The sequence below is a fragment of the Hemitrygon akajei genome, chromosome 14 (genome assembly GCF_048418815.1).
Source record: "Hemitrygon akajei chromosome 14, sHemAka1.3, whole genome shotgun sequence".
NCBI lineage: Eukaryota > Metazoa > Chordata > Chondrichthyes > Myliobatiformes > Dasyatidae > Hemitrygon > Hemitrygon akajei.
Genome location: NC_133137.1, coordinates 62662424 through 62684637, shown reverse-complemented (window position 1 = coordinate 62684637; position 22214 = coordinate 62662424). Strand labels below are relative to the sequence as shown.

The 22214-nt window shown below is 40.4% G+C and overlaps 1 protein-coding gene across 1 annotated transcript in view; it reads right to left on the bottom strand.

Moving 5' to 3' along the window:
• Positions 1-13511: 13511 nt before the first annotated feature.
• vwf (von Willebrand factor) overlaps positions 13512-22214 on the bottom strand; it is a 122608-nt gene continuing 113905 nt past the window's right edge. The window contains exon 52 of the mRNA XM_073066229.1: positions 13512-15764. Within this exon, the coding sequence (XP_072922330.1) occupies positions 15579-15764 (186 nt within the window). The 3' untranslated portion in view covers positions 13512-15578. The remainder of the gene's footprint in view (positions 15765-22214) is intronic.

Here is a 22214-nt window from a genome sequence, read left to right as displayed (position 1 = left end):
TTCAATGATTATCTAACAGAATGACCAGGTAAGTATTCTGAAGATTTAATTTTACATTTTCACATTGCGATTTTTTCTGTATACATTGAAAAGTAATGAGGTTTTGTAACTTGATGCTATTTGCTCTGCCTCAACACTATCATTTCTTTATTGTGCTTTATATACAGAATATGACATTGAATTTGTTATCTCTGTATATCAGAATGCTTCATTAGAGATTGTTCAATCTGAATGATTAAAGAGAATTACATATGCTTGACTGTTCACTGGAGTTCAGCTTCCATGTAGAAGGTGCCCTCCTGTTTCAGCTTCCATATCCCCGATGGTTCCATTGCATTAGCTCTTTGAATTGGTCATTCATTGACAAGCATAGTTGTAAAAATGAGTGTCTGTTCATTTACTGCTATACTCAAAATCATGCCCAATATTTAGTATACATCCCCTGTGTATTGCATAGTACATTGCCTCTAACAGCTGTATCTGCTTCCTGTGAACCTGGACACTCTCCCAACCCAGCTCCCACTCAATGGCTAACACAGTACGTCAATATCCAGAGTCAAGGTCAATCCCACATCCACTCTGACTTTGGGGTATCTTAAATACTTGGCACCTATAGGCGATTCTCAGCCAATGTGACCAGGTAAGCCTTTTGTATCTGGTGGTGTAGCTGAGCTGGAATCACCTTCGATCAGATGGCATCAATCATTTCTAGATGATACTGGTCACTGTGGACAGCAGACAGACGAATAACTTTACTGTCCAAAGCTCATTCTTTCATTGTGCGAATGAACAAAAGAGTGCAGCTGCTGGGAATTTGAATTTCCCTGTTAAGCTGACCTAGCAAGAATTCTTTGGGGTAGCCTGTAACAAACAGGTGTGACCCTCAGATTCTGTCGGCAGCGTAAGTCCAGGGAGGACAATTGCTGGCCCCACCAAACATGTGAAATTGAGGTACAAAACCCCTGTGTGGGTGGATGCTGTGTGATTTGTTCCCCTGTTACAAATCAGTACCACAAAATAACAGACAGTTCACCATATGCAATTAAACAATTTAGCTTCATAATTCTTAAATTGAGTAAAGGGTTAGTAAAAAAAAAAAACAAAAAGAAAAGGGCCCATTTTAATGAAACAGTCTGATGTGCACAAGTTGGAGCTCACGGTCCCGGTTCTGTTGGTCCTCCATCGGTTTCCCCAGGCTTCGTTGACTCCCAGCCCCACTCCAAGTCCACTACTTTCGGGTGTCTACAACTTCTCCTTTCTGGCATCTTCTCTCTCCATCTCACGCCAAACAAAAAGCCCCAGTCACCTCGGTGTCAGGCACACAGCACGAAAACACACCTGTCATTGGACAGCTCAGATTCCAAAGCACCCGTTATCTCTAACCATAACCCAAACACTGCTTCTACAGAAAGACCATTGCGTTAGCAGTGAAACCCTTCCCAGGGTGTTACACTGGGTTAAGATGTCAAAGAAGTGGAAGGAAGAAAACAATTAAAAAACATTAATTGAAAAACAGCTCAATAATAGACAAGTGGAAAGCAGACTGGACTGGGCACCACTTGGTGGTATGGCTGAATTGTCTGGTTATTGTTGAAACAAGTATAATTAGAAGTAATATTTTGTTTATATAAAAGCTTATGAAGCTCTAAAGATACTTACCTGTGTACTGCATTTCTGATTAATACACCCCAGACAACCAATCGCTTTGCCAGCCTAATATATAACATTACATTTTATCTCAACAGAACAACCTTCCAAGTAGCTGACCAGCATAGGGTCATTAATTTAATTTTGTACGGTACTGCTTTTAAATAATTTCTACTCAGTACATTATAATACAGACAAAGTCTAAAGTCGGGGGAGCTCGAGCAGACCTGGGAGGAAGATGGTGGAGCGAAGCTCACGAGGATCTGGAAGGGAGATGGCCTAATGGGCTGTGTAGGGTGAACGATAAGGGTGGGCGGTGTAAGGAAATGTGCCACAGTAATTGGCTGCGGAGAGAGCAGAGTGACTGGCAATGGATCAGGAAATGCGAAGAGGTGGAGGGTGATGAGCCAGTTCACCAGTTATGGGGGGGGGCATGAACATCCTGAGAAAGGCAGAACAAAGTGTGAGTGCATTTCGAGGGCAGAAAGGGACGAGGCAGAAGGGGAAAGTACAGAGGCAACAAGATGGCCTGAGGTAGAAATGTCGAAGTGGGAGCAGACGTGAAAGGGAGAAGGCAGGGTGTGACAGCCGGATTTGAGAGAAAGACAGCAGGTAGGAGCTGAAGCTGACTGTGTAGGGTAAACCTGGGATAGGATGGGTGGAAAACTAAGCCCATAATGGGCTTCAAAGACAACAGCGAGACTAAAGTAGATGTGGAAGATGAAGAAGTGCAGCGTGTTGAGCCAGTATGTCGAGCAGGAAGTGGTAAACTTGGAGGGAACTGGCAGGAGCTCATGGGGATCTGAGAGGGAGAGGTCAGGATGTGGATCTTAAAGAAGATGGCACTGAAGTAGAAGTGAGAAGACAGGACAGGGCTGAAGTGAAAGGAGTATTTACAAGTGCTTTAGTCTCATTCCGGTACCCACGTGCTGGTCCTCGTCATCAATGTGATGCTCTTGAAGCTTTTTCGTCTCATTAACTGTTCAGTGCTGGATCACAGAGCTCCAATCTGTTTCATAGGTGGTACGATATCTTAACTCTGTTGATTGGCATTCAGAGGCATTTGGAAACTTAGAATTGATGTTGGTTCTTAAAGTTTTAAAAATGATTAATTATGAAAGAGCATGTAAGATTACTTATAAATGATTAAAATCATAAAATTAAACTGATTTTTCAAAGGGAACACTATTCATTCTTATCCTTCCCCATATTATCAACAATGAAATTAATGTGGTCTCAAATCATGTGCCAGGTCAGACCACCGGATCTTAAGGGCAATATCTCAAAGCTCCCTGGCAGATTCAGCATTCCATTGTTAACAGCAACTGACAGTGAGCTTGACCTAATGTCTACTCAGAATGCAAGTTTATATTATTATAGACTTAAACTGCTCTTCATAGGGTGAAGAAGTTCAAGCACATTTTCATGCAAGAAATACATAGTCAACATTGTGTGTTTGTGTTTTTTTAAAGAAGCTAATTTCTCAACATGTTGTTGAGAAATTCATTTAAAATTCTAAATCTAACCTAATGCTTCGATATATTTACAGATCAGAGAATGCAGTAATTGTAATTGACTTGAAAGTTTTTTTCACATAATTACAAGTTCTGTGCAGGACTGAACCATCTTGTGCTTCAATGTAGTTTTGAATAATGAACTTCTGTTAAACATTTAAGGTCTGGGCACAGCCAGCACCAATAAAACTTAGTAATCATATTCATTGAAGTGAAGCTGGCATATATCAACTCTGATGACATAAGCTAAATCACTTTAGTTTCAATCCATTCCACAGGCGATTGTTATACGAGATTACTTGCCCTTTGTAGAGACACACTGGCATTTCTGAAACATGGATTACTCTAAGTTGCAAAAAGTATTAAACCAAGCCAGGCTAGATCTGGTGTGTTTTACAATGCCTTCAAAGACTTTTATGGACAAATTTATTTCTGGAAATAACATTACTTGCTACTTTTAATAACCTTCTGATTATGATGAAACTGTGAAGTTTTAATTGCATTCAGCTAAGATCTGCAAAATTACCAGCTTGTTCAGCAACAGAGTAAAGCATGCAATTCAATAATATTCAAAGTGCGAAAAGTTAAGTTGTCAGTATATTAGGCCTCTGCCCATTCTCTTTGATGATCTGTAACTTAAGTAGTATGACAGTAGCTTACAGTAACTGGCACTCCACAATATATCAGTGGCCCAATTCCAACACTGCAAAGGGATGTACTGATTAGAAATGGAAAAGGTAATCCTGCAATACTACTCAATGTTATTTTCTCCCTAATAATTTTCACTTTATACATTTCTTATGGGTGTCTGATATGTTCAGTGGATAATATTACAATTCAAAACGCAAGAAAAAAACAAGACGCTGGAAATCCAAAATAAATACAGAAAATGTGAGCAGTTCTCAGCAGGCCAGCCTGCATCTGTGAAGAGAAAAGTGGAAGTGACTTTTCAGGGAATAACTTTTCATTAGAATCTAGCCAATATTCTAACTGCACCATTTGTCATGTACATGGTCTAGAGCAACCTTTCTCAACCTTTTTGCCCTGGAGGAACCCTTGAAATGATTTTCAGGTCTCAGGGAACCGCTGCATAAAAGTGATTAAATCTACAGTTCCCGGTACATAGGCGCAGCAGTCCCCAAGCACCGGACTGCGAGGAACCAATATGATTTGGCGATATGAAACAATATGAGTCAGCTGCACCTTTCCTCATTCCGTCAAGCCCACTGTTGAACTTGAACGCACGCATGGTCATTACCCACGCGAGGTCATCAGTCGCCTGAATGCAGTGATACACTAGCGCCAGGGATCACTGGTTGGCCTCGGGTAACCAGCCAGCAAGAAGTGCCATTGCTACTGGCCTGGAGCGCGGACAGATGGGCGCCGCCTCTAAACCTGTTTAGCACGCCGAATTTTCGTGCTAAAATATTTGCAGACGACCTAATTCGGGCTCAGGGTTTCGTAAGTAGCAGAGCAGCTACCTCGCTGCAATCTACTGAAAGTCATCCCTCGAGCCAAACTTTTGTCGGCCGATAGATCCTACAAGGGGGTCGGGCGTGTGCCCTGTCGCACTCCTCGCTCGGTCAGTCGCTGTCTCTGGACTGCGACCACTGCGGCCTAGGCATGGGGACCTCCGGTCCTTACCTTGTCCTCTCACCGCCCCCCACCCACGACCAGCCGCACCTGGCCAAGGCAGCGGGCGGGTGGGAGGCTGGAGTTCAGCCCCAGTGGCTGTCTAATGAGGCAATGAAGCCCTCAAAACTGCTTCAGCACCTTGAGTCCAAGCACCCTGCACTTAAAGACAAACCCATTGAATTTTTTGAGCGGAAAAGACGTGAGCAAGCAGGACAGAAACAAGCGCTGAGAGCCACGAAAATTGCGGAATAGAGTGGATATAAGAAACCCCCTTCAGGTATCGCTGAATTCCCGTCGTGATTAACACTACCCCTCCCCCACCCCCCGTTGGCTGGTCTGTAAGAATATTGTCAATATTAAACCGGTCTGCGGTGCAAAAAAGGTTGGTGACCCCCTGCATTAGTGATCAGAAAGTTGTAGATATAATAATCCAAAAATAATTGCCAATGTTCTTTTGAGTAGAGAATGAAATTTTAGCCAACCTTTCTTGAAAATTAAAGGTAGTTAGGCTTTCTTGAATTTAATCTCTTTCTTTCCCTTTCATAAATTTTTAAAACTCATAAAGCAACCATAATGAATTTAAGTTAAATAACTGGCTTAAGCCAAAATGGGATTTAATTTTTCTGAAGGCAGACACGGTAGATTTACAGGTAGTCCCTAAGTTACGAACGTCCGACTTACAGACAACTCATACTTACGAACCGAGGAAGGAGAACGCCGTCCGCCATTTTAAGTCAGATCGCGACGCCGTCTGCCATTTTAAGTCGTTGCCGTTGACACTGTATTGAGTAACTTTGTATTTGGCTTAAATGTTTCTTAGTAAGATTCACTTGACTCCGCCCTCACTGTTCCAGTCGGTCTCGAGAACAGAGGTTTCTGAGTTCAATCTAGTGACAGGCCTCTCCCGTGCCGGGTAGATGTCGAGCTCGCAACTCGACCTCGTTAAAAAAAACACTGCCACCTCCAGTTTAAATTCCCACGCGGAATATTGTGGATGATCAAATACCCAAACCCAGCACAGCCTCCACTTGTCCCATTTAACCTGTCTCAGTGCGGTGGTCCTTAGGACCCAGCAGACCTTGGGAGCCAGCGGAGCTCGGGACCGGCCACCCGCAGTGTTTCTGTTCCATTGACAGGAAGCGATCGCGATTGAAAATAAAGTGGAAATAATAAAGTGTTTGGAAAGAGGTGAAATGCCATCGGTCATTGATAAAGTGTTAGGCTACAGTTGGCCAACGATTGGAACAATTTTAAAGGATAACGGATAAAGTGAGAATAATGGAGCATGTGAAAGGCCCTGCCCCGATGAAAGCTACAATTATTACTAAGCAACTCAGTGGTTTAATTATTGGAATACGTATGTTTCTTAAGTGTTTTATATGCATAGAAAGGTAAAATATATACTATATACTAAGACAAACGTTTGACTAACTGACACTAAATAATACCGGATGTACTTGTTCCGACTTATGTACAAATCCGACTTAAAGATGGACTCAGGAACGGAACTCGTACATAACCCGGGGACTGTAATTTAAATAAAGGTTGTGAATTGATTTTAATTCATGCTATTTACAACATGAAAATTTATTGACCATGTTAATAAATAAAGTTGCTAAAAACCATTAGTCAAAGCAATAGGAATAAAAATACAGCTTAAGACTCAATTTTATACAAAGCTTTGAAAGAAACACCTCCTTACTAAGTGACATGATCAGGCTCAAATATAGGCCTAGCATGTGAAACGTGTGCTTGCTTTTTGCTTCATAAATACTCAATTCTGAATTGAATGAAATAAGGACACACAGGTTTCAGCTTCAGCTGAAATGAGACAATCTCTATCCTTGCTCTTGATGCTTATTAAACAAGAGAAAGCTTGCTCACATAAGTAGGAAGTTGAAAACTGCAGCAAATTTTTCATTGCTTTACTATGAATTGCAGGATACTCTTCTTTCACAGAAATCCAGAACTTGTCCAGGAGCAGGTCAATAATTCTCATCTTGAGAGCATGATCAGACTGCATCTCACGAAGTTTTTTCTCTTCTCTCAAAGTCAAGTTCTCAGGCTGAGCAGAAGATTCGGAGAAAGGATCCCTCAACCAGTCATACACTTGTGTTGAAACAGAGAAAAATTACTGTTCAATTTTCTGTAGTTCTTCCAGGTTGTTTTCAATGGGATGTGAGACTTTCTGATCCTTCCTCACTCTCAAGTCCAAGCAGTACCAATTTCCTTTTGCAACATGATTTTTCCAAAGATTCCGTTTCCCTTTAAATCTAAGAGTTTTGTCATTTGAAGTCAAAATATTTTCTCCAGGGCCTTGCAGAGACTTGTTCAACTGGTTCATATGATGAGAAATGTCTGCTAAGTAGGCTAGTTTCTGCAGCCATTCTTCATCTTCAAAGCACTCAGCAATATCTGGCTGAGCAATATCTGGTCTTAAAAGTACTCCTACAATTCACCTTTCATCTCAAACACCTTGTTGAGAACTCTTCCTCTGCTAAACCACCATAGTTCTCTATGTAGTGGAAGACTGGTGTGCTCTTTGTCCAGGTTTTCACACAGTTTCTTAAACATTCTCGAGTGAGGTGATCTTTGTTTAATAAAGCTAACCAGTTTTGTAGCATCATCCAGAATTCTTTTCATTTCATCTCCAAGAGTTTTTGACATCAGCACCTCTCTGTGAAGAAAGTGGTGGGCTGTGACAATGTCAGAATTTTTTACAAGAGAAATGAAACCTCTTATGGAGTCAACCATTAATGGGGCACCATCAGTACAGATGGCAGCACAATTCCTCCAAGACAGACCTTTTCTTTCCAGATATGAAGAAAAAATATTAAATATATCTTGGCCTTTCCTTGTTTCAGGCAACTCTTTGCAACAGAAAATGTTTTCTTGAATTTCATTTACATTCATTTACAAATCTTACAAATGCTACAACATGACATTTATTGGTGAAATCTGTTGACTCATTAAATTGGATAAAGAAGCTGTTGTTTTTCAGTTTATCACAAAAAACCTCTTCAGCATCCTGTGACATGCCATCAATATGTCAACTTATCATACTGTTTGAGAATGGCTGCCTTCTCACCTGAACCAGAACATGCAAGAACCCATTCTGGAGCCTCTCTATGTGGATTACTGTGCTCTTCTGTCACACAAAGGACATGTTACAAACTGCAATTACAGTTCACCAAGGTGTCAAGAGCTTTTGGCTTAACAGTCAGTCTGACGAAAACAATGATCCTCCATCAGAAGCCCCTCATGGCATTTACCAACCATGTCAGATCACTATTGACGACCACACTCTCACCACGGTTGAGCAGTTCACCTACCTGGGCAGCGTCTTCTCCAAAGACGCTACGGTAGTAAGGGACAGTGATAATCAACTTGCCAGAGCTAGCAGTGCTTTTGGGCACCTCCAGAAACACGTGCGGAAGAATTACCAGCTGATCCTGTCCACAAAAATCCAGGTGTACAGAGCTGCCATTGTCACAACACTGCTGTACAGCTCCGAAGCCTGGATCTTGTACCCAAATCCGGTTGCTCGAGCACTTCCATGACTGTTGCCTTCGCTCCATCGTGGGTATCAACCGGCAAGGATCATGTCTCCAAAAGCAAGGTCCCGGAGAAAGCTCAACTTCCAAGCAATCAAATCACTTTGCTGCTCAGGCAGCATCGCTGGCCAGGCCACATGTCCCACACGGACAGCTCCGGGTTACCGAAAGCAGTACTCTACAGAGAACTCTATCAGGGCTCGAGAGATCGTGGTGCCTCATGCAGGAGGTACAAAGACCAACTTAAGCAGGAGCTTGCAGGCAAATGTTGAGGTCCACCAGCGGCAGCAGCTAGCTTGTGACAGAAACCGTAGGAGAATACTGATCCACGGCGTAGCCAAGAACTTTGAGGAATCCAGAAAAGTGACTGCTGAAGAGAAGAGGAGACATACAGAAAGCACCCACATCCAGCTGTTCCCATGTCCCTACTCTTCCAGTGTCTGCAGATCCAGAATTGGCCTCTACAGTCACCAATGATCGTGCCATCACTCCTGAGGACTTTTCTTCCCTCCTGATCTTCACAAGTGAAGAACCAGCCATCATTATCATTGAGAGTGAAACCCTTTTCAATTTCTCAAACTGCATCTTGTCCTAGCATTTTACCCACTATAATTTTCCATGCTGGCATTATTAGGTTATCATCAACTGTGTGACTTTTCCTTTTCTGGGTAATAAATTCTGCTACTAAATATCTTGCTCCTTGGGTCTTTTTACTGACTACGACTATATTAACAAAGCTTTACTCCGTTTGTTTTGAGATTCCAACAGCCATTTAAAATAATCAGCACATTAATGAGTTATATGGCTGTGATTTACAGTTAAGTGTCTTTTCAATTTTTCTGGAGCCATTGCTACATTTGTAACTTGTTTGCTACAGAGTAGGCACAATGGAACAGGACGACTTGGATCACTAGTACATGTAAAACCCGTTGATAAGTAGCTTTCATAGTAAAGACAGATTTGCTTTGTGTCCATTATTGCACTAGTGCAGTGAAATGACTCAGCAGATTGTAATTCAAAAATCGCTACATTGGACCATCAGACATGTCTGTCAAACAGGGGTTAATAAAAATAAAAATAGACAAGTCCATTCAATGCTTAGAAATTGCACTTCATGCTCCTCATTAGCCTACCGTCCTCCCTTCCGTGCAGTGCAGCACTCACCAATTATCAACAGCCTCCCCATCTCCCCATCAAAAACCGAGAGTGGACTCAATGAAATAAACATGGTCTAACTGCACACTGCCATACCAGGCTGAGAGACCTCTAACGAGATTACTTCTGGGTCTGCTCAACCACTACCAGTTTTAGCATTGCATGTTCAAAAAATATTGTTTACTTTTTTTAAATCACAATCTCTCGCAGAACCCCAATTGAGAAACCCTGGTATAAGGTATTATTCAAAAAAAGTAGCAAACCAAAAGTAAACATTTGTAACAATAACACAAAGTAATAATGCTTCAGGATAATCCGATAGGAATTACCTTAAGTATGGCTCATTGAATGGGTTACTGTTATTGCAGAAGGCAACACACAGTAGGTAATCTTTTAGATTGATAAGGGAGTGACACTGAGAGAGCTCTATTCTTCAGAAAGTACTACTGGAAAACTTTCAGGAGACAACTTGTTTTTCATACCTCATAGGATGGCAGTAAGCGGTCCCTAATAATTTTCACTATTTACATTTTCTTAGTGAACCACCGATTTCAGTAACTTCTGAAAGGCTTGGTGGACTTAACTGTTAAGCAAGCAGGTACGGCACCTATAAGCAGACAAATGTTCATTGTCATGGCTGGAAATGAAGTGGGTGGTGGGAGGGGACTCCAAGCCAGACTGAAACACAGAAGGAGACTCCCACTATCCAGCATTGCCAGAGAACAAGATTGAGGACCTAAGTGCAAGTGTGCTGTATTGGAAGGAAATGAGAAATTGCTGTCTTCGGTCTTTTACCGAGACATGGCTCACTCCAAGCATGCTGGATTCAGTGATCAGACCCAAAGGTTTCGCTATACACATAATGGACCAAACTGTTGATTTGGAAAGGGCAAAAGATGTGAGTATGTGTTTCATGATAAACCCTCTTTGGTGCTCTGATGTAGTGGTTTTACTCATGTTGTCCCGGCCTGAAATATTTAATGATTAAGTGATGACCATTCTATTTACCAAGAGCTTTTTCCTCCGTGATCCTGAGTGTGGTTTACGTACCTCCATCTGGCACTGGAGTTACCGCCTGCTGCCATTACCAAACAAGGAACAGTCCATCCTGACACATTTCACATCATTGTCAGGGATTTCAATCAAGCTTGTATGGAGAAATCTCTGCCCAATTACCATCAGTATTTAACCTGTAGCACCGAGTAGGACACCACTGTAACTGGGATTCTGGCGCAGATGAACACAAAGCAGGCATGAGAATTTTTTAGAAGTGTTGTTCTTTTCTGATAACTCCATAAACAAATATATCAAATAGATGCCATCTTTGAACTCCAATGAGCCAAGGAAACGTGAGCCTATAGAATTCAAAGGTCAACAGAAGGGGTAGCCAATCAGGACCGAGGCAAGTGTACAGGGGTGTGGAGGCAATATAAACGTGAGCACTCCTGGAGAGGAACATCAACAACTGCACACTGAGGATATTATTTCAACTGGCGATGAAACATTTACAAACTAATTGCTGAGCTCAATGAATACTGCTACATCAAAGCCCTCATCCCAAGTTCCCAAGTGACCAATATTCACGATCGTTGTAAACTGACATATAGTAGCACTTACATTCAACGTGATGAAGTGTTTTGGGAAGTTGGTAATGAAACACATCAGCCCAGAGCTAATGCCATCTCATTGGCTCTTCACTTAACCCTGAAACATCTGGACATCAAAAATGCAAACATCAGGATGCTCTTTATTGACTACAGCTCAGCATCCAATAACATCATCCCCTCAAAAAGAACTAACAAGCTTCAAGACCTTGGCCTCAATAGCTCCTTGTACAATTGTATCCTGATTTCCTCACTTGCAGACCCTATTTAGTTCAAATTAGCAACAACATCTCCTCCATGATCTCCATCAGCACAGATGCACCTCAAGGCTGTGTGCTTTGTCCCCTGCTCTTCTCGCTTTACACTTATGACTGTGAGGCTAAGCAAAAGCTCCAATACCATCTTTAAATTTTCTGACAACACCACTGCCATTGACCAAATCAAAGGTGGTGATGAATCAGCATATAGGAAAGAGATTGAAAATCTGGTGATTATTGACTACAGGAGGAAGAAATCGGGGGAGAGATCAGAGGTAGAAAGGGTCAGAAACTTCAAATTCTTCAGTGTTATCAATTCAGAGCATGTAAGTGAAATTACGAAGAAAGCACAGCCATAGAAATTTGTGAAGATTCAGTATGACACCTAAAACTTTGACAAACTTGTATAGATGTGTAGTGGAGAGTATATTGACTGGTTGCATCACGGTCTGGTATGGAAAGAAGTGCAATATCAATGCCCTTGAATGGAGAATCCTACAAGTAGTGGATATGGCCCAGTCCATCACAGGTAAAGCCCTCCCCATCATTGAGCACATCTACGTGGAACACTGCCGCAGGAAAGCAGCATCCATTATCAAGGACTCCCACCATCCAAGTCATGTTTCCTTCTCACTGCTGCCATCAAGAAGAAGATACAGGAGCCTCAGGACTCACACCAGCAGGTTCAAGAACAGATATTAACCCTCAACCATCATGCTCCTGAGCCAGTGGAGATAGCATCACTGAACTTCACTTGCCCATTACCAAACTGTTCCCACAACCTATGTACTCATTTTTAAGGACTTGATATTCTTGAGTTCTCTTGTTCTCAATATTTATTGCTGGTTTATTTATTATTATTATTATTATTGTTATTATTATTATTATTATTATTATTATTATCATTATTTCTTTTTTCTTCTGCATTTGCAGAGTTGAATTTTGCATATTGCTTGTTTGTCTGTCTAGTTGGGTGTGGTTCTTCATCGATTCCATTATGGTTCCTGTAATTACTGAGTATGCCCACAAGAAAACAAATATCAGGACGGTATATGATGGCATATATGTATTTTGATATTCAATTCACTTTGAACTTTGAACTCAAAACTTCATTGTAATATTGGCAGAGAATGGGGTCCATTGAAAACGGCTACCAGCAAGATAAATAGGATGTTCTGGTCACAACTGGGACTCTAGGGGCAACTGAAGATCAAATGACTATAGTGCTGCTTCAGCAAAATGTCCAACCTACCAACAGTACGGCTATGGACTGCGGGAGCAAACCGGAGCAGCCGAAGGAAACCCACGCGGTCATGGGGAGAGCATAAAAACTCCTTACAGGCAGTGGTGGGAATTGAACCCGGATCCCCTGTACAGTAAAGCATTGTGCAAACCATTATGCTACTGTGCCACTGAGTTAAAATGCCATTTTAGTCACTGGGTTTAAGAGGATTTCCAGTCAAGTACTGAGGATTGGATATAAGATTTACTGGGCATTGGATTTAAGGTGAGATCTCTGCCTTTACATATTTCTGCCTCACACTCTCAATAAATGCCAAGGCACATGTGGAGCAGTCATTAGAATATGGGTGCAATTAAATACAAAATATAGCTCCAAAGGACTTTGCAATGTTCTTGATGTCTGATTTCATTAATCCGCTCTTGGTGTTTCCAAAGCAGCCTACATGCAAGCATCTTACTGTTCATTGTTGTTCCTCTCTGAGCCTTGTGGTGCGTTAGGTGGCAACCTTGCCATTACTTTAGCATCTGGCTGTCTCTGTTTCAACCCAGCATGGATGGAAAGTGTGCAAGGGGCCGGCTGGATTCGACCCGGGGCCACGCGCCTTGAAGTCCATGTGCAGAGGCCGCTACACCATCGACCAGCTAATCTTATTGTCTGCTGATTTGAATGCTCGTTGTGTGCTGCCAAAACTAACCACACACATCTGTACAGGGCCAAGCCAACACTGTGCATGTCTAGCTTTACTTAACAAAGACTGCATTGCTTGAAGGGAAGTAGCAATGTGGTTGCAAGCAAAAACAGGAGTTTTGAAGTTAATCTGGTCTGTGAATATTTTTGGACAAAGAAAGAGGCTCCAAAATTTTCTGTTGTCATTTTGACAGTGGTTGTTCAAAGAACAGCGATGAGGAAAAATGTCATTCTTTATTAGGATGCATTTTGAAAGCCACATGTGACATTCTTGAAGCCAGATAGATGATAGCTTCTATATTATTAGCAAGCATGAAGTTTTATCAATGGGTAAAATAAATGCAAATAGACTTACATATCTGTTTCATTTTTACAATTGATTGAAACCAATAAATTCAAGCCTGCTTATCATATCCAACTCCTCCCCACTTCAGCCCACCACTCCATGCCCTCATTTCATCTTTATCTTCCATTTCACCCAAAGTCTGCTGCTCTCCATCCCCTCCCCTCTCCCAGGTTCACCTTGTCCTTCTTCCTCTCCTTCCCCACCTTCTTATTCTGGCTTCTTCCCCCTTCCTTTCCAGACCTGATGTACGGTCTCGGCCCGATATGTTGACTATTTATTCCCATCTATAGATGCTGCCTGAACTGCTGAGCTCCTCCAGCATGTTGTGTGAATTGCCGTAAATACATAATATTTTCAGAATTCTTCCTTTCATTCTGTTAACAACACTCTTACATTTTTCTATGCTGTCTTCTTTTCTTTCTCATTGCAAGTAGCACAAGTGTGTGCAAGCATGTACATCCAAGGGATTTTAATGACTGCATAACTTCTCTACCTAAAGGCCTAGAATGTTTAAGACATCCCAATAATGTTTGCAAGCTACTTTGTCATATTTAGTGGGTGGCACAAAACTCAATAGATGTAACACCCTTTCAAACCATTTAAGGGCAAAAAGTTAAACTAAATGGCATGATTAATTCACTATTTTTTATGTTTTAATTTAGCCTGCCAAATATAAGCACTGGAACAAAAAGAAAAGCACATTTATTTTCTAATTAGTCTGTGATCTATGGAATGAAAGCCACGCCACTGCTCAAGTGCAGTAGATTAACTTTTTACAGACCTTTAAGTTTGACAAGCTCCATAAATAAAACAACTAACTGCAACCAGAACAACCTTGACCTTGACCAGTTTAAAGCTTTGATGTGCCTTTATACCATAGATAGCAGTTAAAGGGGAAAAGCTAAAGGAATCTGGTTTTGGGATGTTGGACAATGAGAAATTTTAATGTTAATGTGACTTTGAACATATTATTACTGATGTTTTTAATTCAGCTGAGTTTTATCAAGACCAAAAACTGATGCTTGCTTCTCCTGACTGAACTGTTTTTAATAACCAAAAAAAGCACAATTTTGTCAAATACTATTTAGCCTGTAATACTTGAACTAAATTAATAATGTAAGCATAAATTCAATTTGAGCAATAATGAGCATTTTTATAAATGGATTCATTGTCATCTACAATCCCAGTAGAACTATGGTAAAATTTCAGCTACTTAGAGAAGTTTAAGTAATGTTGAAGCCATTTAGTGAAACATTAGCCACAGACACTCCACATTAGTCCTGATTCCAGCTTGTGCTGATACTTCACCAAGTCTCTATCTAAGAGCGTGTATCAAATGCCACAAAATGGAGCCAGCCTGTCATTATTTGAAGAGTTCAAAGGTGGGAAACTCACTCATCTATGTCTCAATCCAAAGCCTACATTCTAGTTTGTGCTGCTGAACTCAAACAAATAGCAGAAAGACATTGCAGTAGTGGCTCTCTAAACGGTTTAATTCACACATCAAAAGGAAAGTTTGAGCTGCATGTGTAGGAGAGTGTGATGTAAAGGTAACTCTGTGAGCTCATTTGCGCCAATGGTGGCTTCAGGTGTTTGAAATGACCTTAACGCTTCCTTAATACCAAACTAAAGATCTACTGATCACTACTTGTGGTTCAACCCTACAGATGAGTTTTATTTGCATTCATTTGTGTAAATTTGAAACCAACATAGTTTATATGGTGAATAGGACATTAATTCAGAACTGTTACTTCAGCAACAAAGCAAGAATTTGCAATTAGTCATATTTACAATGAATGTTTTCCATGCAAGAGACATTAGGTTGGATACTATCACTTGTAAAGCAACAAGGAACTGGGAGTTAAACTCTGAACTTGAAATAATAGAATTTCTTGCTCAAAAGGTCCGGTAATGCCTTCAACATGTTTCAGTTCATTTATTTACAGTTATGAGCAGCACATCCACATTCCTGCACGTCCATTACTGTGTGTTGAATCAGGGTTCCGTTCTGACATCGCAGAGGCACCAGGATGGGCACAGTTGCTTTTGCTGAGCAGCAGGTGCATTCGCTTTCAATCTCATTCTTCTGCAAGGAGTAGCCATATGTACTCAGACAGTGCCCCTGAAAAACAGAAGGAATCACCAGCTGAACAGCTGCAAGGTAAAGGCTTTGATATGGTAAAGACTGAATCCAGTTTTGTTATTGGAGATAGGACCGTAATTGAATTATTCCATCCACAAGTTTGTTATTTTTCTGAAATGAATCTTGAAACTAATTGGACTGCTTTTGGTGTTATAGAATATTGGAGATGCAGATATGATCACCCAACTGAAGGAAGATTATAGAAACAAAAGGAGGCTATATGGAAACTTAAACCTGTTCACACCATTGAATGGAATCACCAATGTAAAGTATCAAGCCTCATCCTTATGTCCTCTGTTTATACAGGTAACCAAAATTGACTCAGCTTGAAGCACCTTTAACAACTGAGGACCCTGAGGAAATGAAGAAATCTAATAGTTTACAACATCTGTATAAACCCTCTACCCGCCTCAGTTTTAAATGGCTCATCATTCAGGTGAGCCATAATCTGAGATCCCATATTCTGTCTCAGAATTTCAAAGAGCAGGGGAGTTTTCCCATCTGATATTTATCCACCAACTTCCTCAGGAAGAAAAAAATTGTTTGGTTATTATCACTAAACTGTTGCAGTCTGCTGCCTGAATTGGTGTCATTAGTCACCATCTCCCACACCAGTGATTACATCTGAGACCTACAGTACTTTATTAGTTGTAAGATACTTCGGGACACCTGATTAGAGACATGGAATACAATGTAGGTTGTCTTTCTGTCATCATTTTACTTTAATCTAGATTTCAAAATTTTGTTTTGATACAGAATTTGATTTTGTACCTTAATGCAGATTTCAGAATGTATATACCTAGTGGAAAGTTGAAGTTTGCACTTGCATGTATGAATAATAGATACACAATTTTGTGCACGAGTGAGAGAGAGAGAGCGACAGGGAATGGGAGAGTGTGTGCGAGTGTCTATGAATGACTGTGTTTGTACGTAACGAGAAAGAGGGAACGTGGAAGAATATGTGTGTCAATAAGTTTTGTGCATGGTTGTAAGAGTGGTAGTGCATGTGTGTGCTGTCAAGTGAGAAAAGTTTGTGTGTCAGACACTGCTTGTGAGGATGAATGTGTATATATTAAAGAGTGTATGTGCACAAAACTAGGTGTGTGTATCGTTGTACTTGTATGAATACACATGAGTCTGTATGCATTTCTGTGTGTGTACATTTGAGTATATGCAAGTGTCTGTATTAGTGACTGAGTGTGCACAAATGATTCTGCATTTGTGTGCACACTCATTTATGGCATGTATGTGTGAAGAAGTGGGGACTGGGATTGCAGGTTGCAGAGTGGGTGATTGTGATTCAAGATTCATGAATGTCACTTCCAGCACACACGAGTAGAAGAGAATGAAGTAATTCTTACTCTGGATCTGATTCAGCACAAAAAAACCATAATATAAATATCACAATAATAAAAAGGCCCAATAAATGTAAATACATAAGATGCTTATATACAAGCTTGATCAATTATGGCTGCTAAAACCAAGTTTAATTTGCATTGCTCTTGTCCTGTGTTAGATAGATGCAGTCCAACAGCTAGTAAGTAATGTTTAGCAAGGACGAACACCACCGATACATGCTCTGAAAAATTCAACTGAACTAATAATGTGAGGTACACTAGAATTTTGTAATTATGTTTTGGATATGAACAGAGAGAAAATCAGCACCTGTATCTCCAAATAAATTGGAATATCTGCTCACATTTCCAGTTGATCCCTCGTAATGATATTAGCTGTGAGGTACAACTTGCTCTCTTCATTAAACAGTGCCAAGTATCAGTGCTTTGATTGGCTACGTACATAAAAAAGCAACATCTCTAATGTAAACCGAATGTTCCATAGTGCTGGAACATATGGTTAAATACATGTGTGAACAGGCATGCACTTACACATGGACATGTCTATGTGTGAATGAATGGGAAGAAAAAGATTTACAATTAGTTTTTATCATCTCCATATTGAATAATATCCAGTTTTATCATCCCATTGACCTTGCACAGTGCCCCTCACTGGTAAGATCTGGTAGTGCGTCGTGTAACAAGGCATCTTTATGGGTCTGAATAATTACCCAGCAAAATATGCAGCACAGTCACAAGTCTCGCTAAAAATAGCACATCTGGAACATTTAAAATAAAGTCATATTCCAAGGTGAAGCAGCGAACGTGAAACGACTTTGAAGCACTTTAAAAGACATGGGCCTTTTTGCTGTGGCATTTGGATGTAAGTGGTTGAATTGTGTTGATGATGTTGATATAACCGAATTAATTTTTTTACCTACAGAAGTTTTACTTCAAACAGCTTGCCAAAAAATGAGGAATGGCATCCAGTATAAATTTATAGCATGCCAGTGAGGTACAAAATGGTTGTAACATGAATGGAAATATTCTTAAAAGGGTAGAGAGAGGTTAAATTTTCTCACCCATACTCCTGTTGCAAATTAGTGCTTGGAGGGAGAACTGAAATTAAGGTCATCAACTGTACAGGGTTGTCCTGGATTCAATTACTTTAGAAATAAACCCTGGATACCGCTACGGGCATATCCAAGAGAAAATCATAGGATCATGAGAAACACCGGATTTTTTTTTTTTGAAAATTGACTGGAAAAAAAACGGAGATTAGGAAATTCTGGACTGGTTGTGAAAAGCAGATGCTGGAAATCTGAATCAAAAACAGAAACTTGTATGTGTCTTAGAGCTGCAATTGTAACTGATGCAACACACACAGAACGCTGGGGGAACTCAGCAGATCAGGAATTATCTATGGAAAAGAATAAGCAGTTGACGTCTTGGCCTGAAACATCGACTGTTTGTTCCTCTCCATAGATGCTGCCTGACCTGCTGAGTTCCACCAGCATTCTGCGGGTGTTGCTCTGGATTTCAAGCATCTGCAAATCTTCTTGTGGTTGTGGTAACTCTGATTCTCTTTTCAGATGATGCCTGACCTACTGACTGCTTCCAGCATTTTCTCTTTTACTCTTGGACTGGGTGTGGTGGCAGTATGTGGGAACCCATGTTATGACACATTCAATCATTTTTGGCAACACCGTTATATGTAGGACTATGGTACTCAAGTTAATTTCTCTGGAACACATTACTATTGAGCATTGCTTCCCATTGGGAACACAATAGAATAAAAATACTCTGTAATTTAAGTAAAACACTGAAAGATAAAGAGGCCAGAATTTGCCGTCAGCGGCTACCTGCCTGGTATTTAGCAACAACCTGATCAAGACCCTTTACATCTACAGGGCCATTACTGGATCATGTGGTGGGTCCAGGAATAAATCCCATAGCCACCGTCACGATATTCTGCAGATGCTGGAAATCCAGAGTAACACCCATAAAATGCTGCTGGAGGAGCTCAGGAGGTCAGGCAACATCTTTGGAGATGAATAAAGAGTCCATGTTTCAGGAAGAGTCGCGATGGAGGGTCTCAATGCGAAACATTGGCTCTTTATTCCTCTCCCTAGATGCAACCACGACCTGCTGATTTCCTCTATAACTTTGTGTGTGTAACTCTGAAAGGAATCTTCAATAGCCAACAAAGCCAGGCCCATGACTTAGCTGGAACTACCAAAGGCCCCAGACATTTATTAAAGAATTGCTCAAGAAACATTTAAAGCATTTAAACTTGTAAACCATTCTGAAAAGTAATTAAAATATTCAAAGAAATAAAATAAAAAGTAATAAAAAACTATTAAAACATGAACTATTTAGCAGCCAAACAATAGAAAAGATCTAAAATTAATTGATTCTCAACTTGGCCCCCTTCTAGGCTTTCTTGTCTATTGAACTGAATGGGGAAACACTTCCTGAGTTTCATTCATCCTGGGATATCTGTGTTTCTGCAGAAAAATCCTGGTTTTCCAGCAGTTATGTAGAATCATTGATGCCTTCACAATATTTCTTAGGAAAGTTCAGGTCAAATCATCACTTGAGACTATTGTCCAGTTCACTGGGTTGATGTTGCAGATTTTGTTTATTATCTGCTAAAATACCAGAAACAGTACCAGACAGTTCCGATGAACTGTCCCAACTGAAATGTCACCTCTGCTTCTCTACTCATGGATGCTGCCTGACCTGATGACTCTCTCCAACACTTCCTGGTTTTAATTTTCATTCCAACATCTGCACTTTTTCCTATCAACTGTCTATGCTGAAATAGCCCGATAAGCATTTACAACATTCACTTTGCTCAGTAGCTAAACAGAACCCAAGCCTTTTTCTGGATTATTACAATGTTATAAATTGGTAATATATTGGTCGTTTCTACAGTGATAAATTTCACACAGAGGTGACGTGGTGTACTGAAGCAGGGACATACAATGGTACAGTGCAATGGAACGTGACTGATGTTCCTCACTGTCTCTTTCCTCTGAGATGTGTGAATCAGTGACCCACAGAGGGTGGTCCAGTGCCAAGTGCTCCTTGGAGATGGCATTTGCAAGAGAAACAGTTTATCAACCCCTCCATTAAAATTGCTGTGTGGAAACCTAAGAGAATTGAAGACTAAATTATGGTGTATAAATATAGCGCTAAATCTATGGAACATGTGCAAGCAAGTGGACTTAATAGCCCTCAGTTTCTTCCAATTAAGCCATCATAGGTGGAGAACAAACAGATGATTCTGGTTGTTGAATTTAATTACTGAAGGGAGTTTGACTCTTCAAATAAAACTCTCAATTATAGATATATAACTTTGTGCTTTAATATTGCTGAAAACTGGTTGTCTTTCATTTCTTTAATGAACTCCATGCACATTATCGACTGTATTATCGGGAATAGAAAAAAGTCATTTGCATTACCTAAACCTGCTAACAGGGTTAGGAAAAAGAACTTATTTATTGCCTAAAAGAATTCCACTAACACAAAGAACAGTCTGTTGAGAATTCAGTTCCATCAGTAATAATCTCTTTTAATCTGATCATCTAAAGACTTGTGGTTGTTTTCAACTTTCCTGAGGTAAATCCAGAGTGGAAGAGTTCTATTAAAGTGAATGCTAATAACCTGTATTTGTGCATGTTAAAATGGTCCCTTTGATACCGAGTATACTTGCAAGCTGTCACTGTTAGCAGTGGGTGTGCTTTGCCATTGCACTACACACTACTGCTATGTGCACAATACACCCTTCACTGTAACATGCACTGCAAAAATTGTCCTTTGTGGAGTCCAGCAAGTTCAGGGCTTCCATGTGTGCATGCCCTGGGAATTCAACTTAAGTCAGAAATCTCTGGAACTTAGTTTGTGGGGGATATCACAGGGTGTTCTACACCCAGATCTAGAGGATAATATGCACATAGAGAAATTCTGATGAAGGATATTCAACTTGAAACTTTAACTCTGCTTCTCTTCCCAGAGATGCTGCCTGACCTACAGAGTACTTTCAACATTTTTTAAAAATTGTATCTAGTATAGAACCTGCAATACACAAGTTCCTGCTTACTACAGGCTTAATTAAATACAGCTGTCCATAATTTACATGCTTGGCAGTCTGTCTGTCAGAAGACAATTTGTGTCTGCGGTAGGAGAGGGTCAATAGCCTGCACCAGGGAAGTTATACAAAGAGCATCCATTTATGCATACTTAATCATTATTTGCATGGCAGCTAGAAGGAACTTGCGATTGTTGCATATTGAATCTAAGGTGTGGTTAAAGCCCAGGTTAACTAGTGATTTAGTGATGAGTACCATATGTTTGCAGAAATGCTGTTGTGGCCGTGTTTGTGCATATCCTGATTATATTGTATTATTAGTTATTTATGTGTTCATTATTTGATATAGTACTTTGTTTCTAATAAAATTATTTAATTTCAAATTTGATTTTTCTGCAACGTGATCTCAGAAAAATAATGTATGTATTATCTTGAATAATGCACCCAAACTGCTGGAGAAACTCAGCAGGTCAGGCAGCATCTGTGGAGATAAATAAGCACTCAACGTTTTGGGTCGAGTATTTCTGGAGAAGGGAAAAGGGTCTCAGCCAGAAATACCAGCTGTTCATTTCCCTCTATTTTGTGCGTGTTGCTCAAGATTTCCAGCATCTGCATAGTATCTTGTACAACCAAAGATTTAAGAATGGCTATTGGGGAAAACAGATCAGACAGCAAAGCAGTTAAAGAACAGATTTCTCAACGTAGATGAAAGAATTGACTAATGACAGCACGAATAGCATAATAAACAATTGCAACTTTTTCCACCCAAAGAGTGATCACTGTATGGAATAAGCTGGTTGAGGCAGGTACATCAACAGCATTTGGAGCCATAGGGTCACGGAAAAGTCCAGCATAGAAACAGGCTATTCAGCCCATCTAGTCTGTGCTGAGCCATTTACATTGCCTATTCACATCACCCTCCATACCATCCATGAATCTATCCAAACTTCTCTTAAACATTGAAAAATGTTAAATTTAAGAAGCATTTGGGCAGGTGGATGA